Genomic DNA, 8,114 nt, shown 5'->3' on the forward strand with positions numbered 1-8,114 from the left:
GAATTTAGAGGCCAAAATGTTTACTTTCTAAAATCAACAAACATGTTACTTAGAGTATAGTGGCTAAATATAATAATTGAGATATAACCTATCTTCCATCCTTGAAAAAAAAGGAAATATAATATAAATGAGGGGAAATCATTGATGAAAAGCTACTCAACTTATTCTAAGGGCAATGGGAAAGGGCCAATGAAATTGTTTTAGATGCATGTGATGAACTGAGGTGGACATGGACCCACAAATGACAGTCTTTTTTCAAGTTTGATTTTTTTTTTTCCTTACTTCTTTTTCAAAATGCATTTCATTTTAACCTTAACTAGGAAAAGCAACCTGCAATGAGAGATTCCCATGTTCCATGGCAATCAACTAGAACAGGAAATTACAACTTTTTCACAATTGTTTTTGTTTTCTCCCATCTCTTTCTATTAGTTGTTTGAAAAAAACCCTAAAGACTGATAATCAATTCAAAGCTGAAACAGTCTCGGAAGTGATTTTTGAAGGATTAAAATCATTTTATCATTTTAAAATCACGTCTTTATCATTCAAAATCTTTTTCACTTTTAAACATAATGTTCATACGGTCAAAATTGATTTTCAATGATTAAAATAGTATTTTGAATAATTTTTTGAACTTGCAAATGTGATTTTAACAATGTTAAAATCATTCTCAAACATACTTAAATATTCTAGCTTATATATATCTTTAGCTGAAATGACTATGTTGAAAAACTACTATGATTGTATTAGGTTCAACTCCAAGATTAACACAAGATAAAAGTTTAGATATCTTTTGCATGATTGAAAAAAGCTATTGTAATTTTTTCACTTTTATAATTCAATAATGGGAAGATGAAGATTCAAACTCCTTGAATTTTATTTTGTAGTAGATGTATATATGACTTCTTATCTTTTTCTTTTTTTTTTTTTTTTTTTACAATAATGCATATATGACATATCTCTTTGAGTTTTGTTTCGGTTTGTGATTGATTTAAGAAACTTTATTTTCATGAACTAACAAGACAAATCTATTTAATTCTTCAAATATGGTGGAGATTACGAACCTTTAACCTCGAAGTTGTTAACGATACAAGATTTGATTTAGAAAATTCCAAATATAATTCTCTAATTTTCTTTTCCCTTGTGTTTTAGTCACCTTCTTCCCTTGATGTTCCATTAATGAGAGGCTGGTCTTGATTCTTCTCCACCACCCTCACTCCCTCTGCACATCTAAGCACATTTGCCTGTTTAATCATCAAAAAACCAAACCATTTATCATTAAAAGAAAATCTTAGTTGTATCTATTTTGAATCATTTTTCCAAGACCTTTTTTTTTAAAACTATTTATGTGGGAATAGAAAGCTGAAGTTAATGTGTCCTTTTCCCTTTTACAAATCTAAAGGCTATCTTATTTTCTTTCATTAACAACCTAGAAAAAGAAAATGAAATACCATCTAAATGTTCACTTTTGGGACAATAAGGTTTCTTTATAAATTAACAATTTTCAATAATTTCCTAATTTATTTTCAACAAATCTTTTTTAATCAAAGTTTGACAAACTAAACTTTATGGTAACTAAAATCAATTTTTCTTTCCTTTTTATACTTAGTACTAACATCTTTAACCCAAAAGAGAGAGAAAAAAACTTGTTTTGGCAATGATTTTGCGTTGGGGTTTGTGTTTTTAGGACAATGTTTTGGAAGTTATTTTTTCTATTATTTTCAGAATAATTCAAAACCAACTTTGATAATATAAAATTATATTCAAAAATATAAAATTAAATATTAAATTAATATTAGAAGTGATTAATTGTATGTTTTGGAGTGATTTAGAATATAGTAAAAATGATTTTAACAAACTTCAAAATCACTCCAAAATATAAACTTATATCTTATAAAATACTTCTTTTAAGTTATAAGTTATACCTCCATTTTCTTTTTCACTATCTACCCATTTTAAAAATCTTAAGAAAACTTATAAAAAAATTAAAAATTAAAAATCTCGACAAAATATTAAAGAAAAAATGCGTATTTCTAAGAACTATTTCTTAATTATCAAAGTTGAATTTGATTTCAAAAAGTGAATGTGAAAGTAAAGGAGGAAACATTATAAAATAAACAAAAGAATATAATCTGAATTTTTCTTTTGTAATGGCTTGAATATTGTATTAAAATGGTTAACAAATGAAACCTTAAATACCTGATCTTCGGTAATCTCGACCGAAAACCCGTCAACGATGAGAAAAGACGAAATTTTTCTGTAACTTCCGGGCTCCAACCACCTCCCCAGAATCTCATCGTGTTTTCTACTCAGATACAGATCAAGCTCATCTACCCCTTCCCCAGATCTTCATACCAAAAATAATATCAAATTAAAAAAAATGTTAGAAAATTAAAAACTTGTTTTTTTTTTAATAAAAAGAACCGATTTTAGATTGTTGTCCAACACTTTTACTAACCGATCAGCCCGAAGACGTTCATATTCAGGATCATAGTTCATGAAAACGAAGTAACATTCGCCGCCGCATCCGCCACCGCCACCGCCGCCTTGTTCGTGTCCACCATCGTATCTGTTCTCCTGCATTGTGGCTTTCTTCTCGGTTTCCGGCAAAGATTTAGAAAATATGGAGCTATTTAATGCATGAACTAAAACCATCACCAGACAAATATATATATATATAATATTTCCTTTTTTCTTCAATATATATAATGATTAAAGTACAATTTAATTAGGGTCGGTTGGATATATACTTGTTTAAAAATATAAAGTTTAATTTTGGTTAGTGAGGGGGAGGGCATCGAGTTCCCAAAAAATTCAAATGATTAAAGAAAGTTTTTTTGCTTTTCTTTTTTTTTTTTTTTTTAAAATTGACATTTTGCTAGGGGTTTTGATCATCTTCTAGGGTTTCGTGTGTTCATGAACTTGAAATTTCTTAAGTTAAGAGCAAATTGAAAAATAATGGAAAAATATTAGGTTTATTTATGCATTTTCCCCCCTTTATTTTATTACTATTATTATTTTTAATATGAAGGGTCAAACCCTAATCAACCATTAATTAATTAAAGTGGAAAAAAGACCCCACATATTTCAAGATATATGGAATATTTGGATCTCTACGTTAATTATTGCTGTACTTTTAAGTTTGGATGGATAGATTTCTTTTTATATTTTATTTAGATCGTTTTGTATGTTAAAAATGTTGACTTTTTGTACAAATTCTATAACTTTAATTGCTCTCATTATTGTCATGATAGTAAATACACTTTGTATATTTAGAAAATTTGAATTTAAGCACATTCAAACGGTCTCAAAATAGGGGGTCCATGATGTAGAAGTCTAACCCAAAAAAAAAAAAAAAAAAAAAAAAACTATAAATGAAGGTAAAAAAAAAAAAATTCACAACTTCATCTATTAACTAATTTATTACATTACAATTGCCCTCTACAAGTTTTCATGTTTTGAAATCGATCCTAAATCTTTACTTACTTCTGGTTTGAATAGATAACAACATAAATAGAATGTAGCATCCTTTGAAATGTTATATTCTAACTAATTAGAATATTCACTTAACCCAGTTATATCACCTTGACTTTGTACCAAAATTCTTAGGTGGAAAAGTATGATTTCAAGGCTGACCTTTTAGTAAATATATTATATGAACTTGATCTCGAATATTATAATTATAATAATAAATTTTAGTTCTTAGACCAAGATGTGTAGGTAGTTTTTCTAGATTGATTTCCATTTAAGATATCATTCATAATCTAAAACATTTTTCTTCTTTGGATAATATTTTTACCGTCTCTATTGTTGTTTTTTTTTTTTTTTTATAATATCTCTGCATATTAATTTTTGAACTAACTCTACAAAATTATTAATAATAAGAATGTTACATTCTATTATATTGATTTAAAGGCATAAAAACTTAAAGTCTAAGAAGATTTTAAAACTTATTTGTCAAGTTTGCATGTCTAAACGAGTGACAACAAATAATTCTCTTGCTTGAACTCTGAAATTAATTTTAAAAACCTATACGAGTAAATGTGAATGTAAAAGTAACATGTAAATAAACAAAAATATGTAAAATGTAATGTGAATATAAAAATTATGTGCAAAAAATGAACGATATTTCTTTAATCGAATGTTCTTGAGATTGAAAAATAAATCTCAAAAAGAAGGAAAAAAAGTCTAAAACTGTCCAGTCTTGTTGCTATAAAAAATATTGTTTGATTATTTTTCTTTATATGACTTGGGCTTTAAAAGCTCATTAGAGATGAAAAACACATACAAAAATTTGAAATAAAATATTGCAAATAGTAAGAATCAAACTTCTATTTACTACCATCCAAACAACATCACACACCCAACAAGCCAACTCCATTTTTGTTACTTATCTTGAACTTTTATATACATATTAATATATATTACTTTATAATTTATATTAAAAATAGAAAAGAAAGATAAACTGAGGGGGGACACGTGCCTTGCTTAGCTCCTATGTGACTCCGTCCATGTCGATGATTTGGTTCATTAAGAGTTTATTAATATCTTGATGTGTGACAATTTTGATTAACTTTTTTATCTTGTTAATAAAGATCAGTCCTCTCTTATTTCTTTGTAATTGTGTTTAATTTGTAACCTTCGTAAGAAAAAAAAAAGAAAAAAGAAAGAAAAACATTTCTATCATTTAAGTTCGAGAAATTGTTCAAATTCATCCTTAAATTATTGTTTTGGCAGTTAATTACATGATAGTATGTGTTTGCATTGTATTCCTTTGTCAATTTCTAATGACTAATAAATTTCTGAAGAGAGTTTTCATTTTCTTACTTCTCTTAAAATTTTCAAAGAAATTATATATTTAAATTGGTTTATTTATTTCATTGTAGCTAGGCATACTTAGGGCATGCTTTAAAAGGTTTAAAAACACTTTTAAAACATTTAAAATGTTATTATAACTATGCTATTACTTTAATTTCAATTCAAGAGATAGGTCCCATTTGTTTTTTAGTTAAGTTTTATAAACACTATCTACTTATGAATTTTTATTTGTTTCTATTTTGTTATATATCTACTTTATAAAAATGTCTTTAATTAATCTCAAGTTAATAGAAAATTAAATGATGTAATTATTAAAAACTTGTTTTGTTTTCTAAAATTTGGCTAAGAATTTAAATGATATCTTAATAAAGAAAGATGAAGACCATGATTAAAAGATTATGAAAAATAAGTAACCATTTTTAAATACCAAATGATACCATCATTATTAAGTTTGACATTTGTATTTTCTATCCGAATCAAATTTGTATTCACATCAATTGTATAAGATAATTATTATATGAGATTTATTTCAAAACACTATAATAATTTTTTTTTTCTGGCAATGTGTATATAGGGTGAGAGAATTGATTATTTCTCACTTTTAAGCTCTTTTACTACAATATGCGGGGATGAGAAATTGAAATTCTAGTCTCAAGATCGATAGTAAAAAACGTTATAATAACAATTTAGTATAATGTAATAAATGTATTTGAAAAAAAAAAAAGAAAAGATGAAGGTAGACATTTTTAAGGTGTTTAAAATGAAGCTTGGTAAATAATCATTAAATATATATTATTAAACTAGGCAATTATTATCTGTTAGAGTATTTTATATATTTTAATTCTAATATGTAGAAGGCAATTGAGCTTTTCAGCTTTTAGAGTATTTAAAGTCAGTTTCAATTTTATTGTATTGTGAATAAAACCCTAATCTAATAAATAATCTTTATGTTCAAAACCTATTTTACTTCCTAAAATGGCAGTTAATTAATTATGATACTTTGATTTAAAATAATATATTGGAGTTGGACTTAAAAGTTTAACATAATTATTTTGTTTTAAAATGTAAGCTAAAAATGGTATGGAAGAAAACGTGAAAATGTGTGATGGAAAAAGCCCGTGTGTCAGAGCAGATGAAGGACCAACATGTGTCATTGTCGGAATGGTCAGCTCATGAGAAAGCTCCACGTGTCAATAGGAGAGGGGACAAAGGTGGGGGACCCTGGAAATAAACATGGGCCTAACCACAGGGAATCTTTGACTACTTTTTGCTTAATTTTTCCAACTAACCCAAAACTAACCTCCTCTTCCTAACATTTTCAACCAATTATTTTGGATTTTTTAAAAAAATTTATATCTGAAATTAAATTATAAACATTGACAATGTATATATATTAAAACTTTTAAAGGACCAAAATTACTAGCCAGTTAATAATTAAAAATAGTTGTCGGCCTGAGCATAAATCAATTAGTTTATGCAAATAATCTTGATGATCAAAAAGTCCAATATTTAAAATCTCCACTACACATCCTTTAAAAAGAGTCTCGTGTAAGATAGGTTTGGGTATAGCCACTATCATCAATAAGAAAATCCTTAGGCCCTTTCCCTAGTTTTAGAGCTAGGTAATGCTAATGAAATTCCAACACCTATTATAAGCCCAAATTTACATCTAGTTAACTAGTTTCATGTATATAACCAAACCATTCATTTACCTACCTTTTGTGCATGCATTTCATTTAAATCACGTATATACCAATGATCGTACATTTCAATGAAACCTACAAGTGCCAACTACACGTTGAATATAAATGCTAAAAAATGGATAGTTATTACAATGCAAATATCAGTTGCATATTTCAAATGAAAAATACTTGAATTTTCAGAACCATCTTTTTCTATTAGAAGAGTGTCAATCACATTGAATAATTTTTTTAAAGAAAGGGTTCGATCGGACGGTCTCGTGTATCCGCCAGAGTGTTGGGGCAGAGGAGGGGTAGGATTGGGTTAATTTAATATTGGTGGTCCTTTTCCAAATATCCAAAACAGTGGGTTGTTTTTCATCAGTACTGCAAAGAGAAGCACACCTGATCAGCTGAAGCTATTTCCATGGCCATGGGTTCAATGAACAACGCTTAGTTCTCAGTATACACAGCCTTCTGCTCCTCTGCACCATATTTCATGGTCAAACTTATTTTATGTTGCTCAATTTTATGGATACTTTTTTAATATGTATTATATATAACTGTCACTTTCATACCAACTTTAATGTCTAATATTACAATTTTATTTTTTTTTTTAAAAAATTGTTTATTTTCTATTATTTATTTTTCAAATGAAACTTTTACTTTCTTTTAACTTGGCATTTTAGATAACAAAATGTAATCTCGTTTCTTTTCTAAGAAAAAAAAAAAAAACCACTAATGAAACAATTTAGTTTTTTTTAGTATAACAACGGCGTAGATGAGAATCAAATCTTTGACCTCTAACAAAGAAGATGTGAATTATCGTTGAGCTAAATTTAACTAAACTTCACATACCTACCTTTTAACTACTTTTTGGGGGTGAGGGGACCAATAGAAAAAGATATTTTTAGTAATTTATTGAAATTCTCAAATTATCATTATGGTCTTTGTTCACATAAGATTTCCAAAGAAATTTAATTCGTTGAATTTTGTATTGATTTCAGTATAGTATCGTGGGTACAATTTCTAATGTTTGATTCTTTGATGCCGTCTCTCAAACAAGGGATATCGTGGGTACTTAAACTTGTATGTGGAGACATACAGGTGGATCATGTTTAAGTGATAACCTAAATGACTTGTAGTAGATGGATAAGGCTAGGTACCTTATCCTGGTGACACTACGAGTATGTCTCGCTTTATAGATGTTACAAATGTTGTAAAGTGCTACAAATGATCTGATCCTAATCATTCTTGTATTAGACATGCGAGCGGAAATATTTTATACAAAGGAGTTTGTATAAGACCGAACCACGAAATGTTTAATCTCATTATATAATATCGTTCATAATAGAGACTTTCATTTCACTAGGATGACCATAGATAGCATGACCTTAATCCTGAGTGAGTTGTGAACTCTTGCATATGAGGACGATCATTTGATTTGTATGGGTGAGAGTGACCAGATCGCCGACTCAACAAACTTACCATTTTGGAGATTCGTCTAATTGGGGAGCTGGGAACTTAGCTACATAAGATAGAATTCACTCATTCCCAAATGCAGGGGTATGTAGATAAATTGCTCCCTTAAGGGCTGATTCTGGGTCTTGAATAATGTAG

The 8,114-nt window shown here is 28.0% G+C and overlaps 1 protein-coding gene across 1 annotated transcript; it reads right to left on the minus strand.

The window, feature by feature from the left end:
• Positions 1-978: 978 nt before the first annotated feature.
• Positions 979-2,870, minus strand: LOC120069570. The gene is made up of 3 exons (XM_039021363.1): positions 2,456-2,870; positions 2,197-2,344; positions 979-1,241 (listed from the first exon to the last, which is right to left on the minus strand). Exons 1-3 carry the CDS (start codon positions 2,650-2,652, stop codon positions 1,146-1,148), a joined length of 441 nt encoding a protein of 146 aa, XP_038877291.1. The 5' UTR covers positions 2,653-2,870; the 3' UTR covers positions 979-1,145.
• Between the last annotated feature and the right edge of the window lie 5,244 nt (positions 2,871-8,114).

Source organism: Benincasa hispida, chromosome 1, assembly GCF_009727055.1.
Source record: "Benincasa hispida cultivar B227 chromosome 1, ASM972705v1, whole genome shotgun sequence".
NCBI lineage: Eukaryota > Viridiplantae > Streptophyta > Magnoliopsida > Cucurbitales > Cucurbitaceae > Benincasa > Benincasa hispida.

Bases quoted from the DNA above. Each gene is read 5' to 3' on its own strand.
- LOC120069570 (XM_039021363.1), bottom strand. From the start codon at position 2,652: ATGGTTTTAGTTCATGCATTAAATAGCTCCATATTTTCTAAATCTTTG. The intron at 2,345-2,455 runs GTTAGTAAAAGT...TTTGGTATGAAG, and splicing joins GAACGTCTTCGGGCTGATCG to ATCTGGGGAAGGGGTAGATG. The intron at 1,242-2,196 runs GTATTTAAGGTT...ATGATTAAACAG, and splicing joins TCGAGATTACCGAAGATCAG to GCAAATGTGCTTAGATGTGC.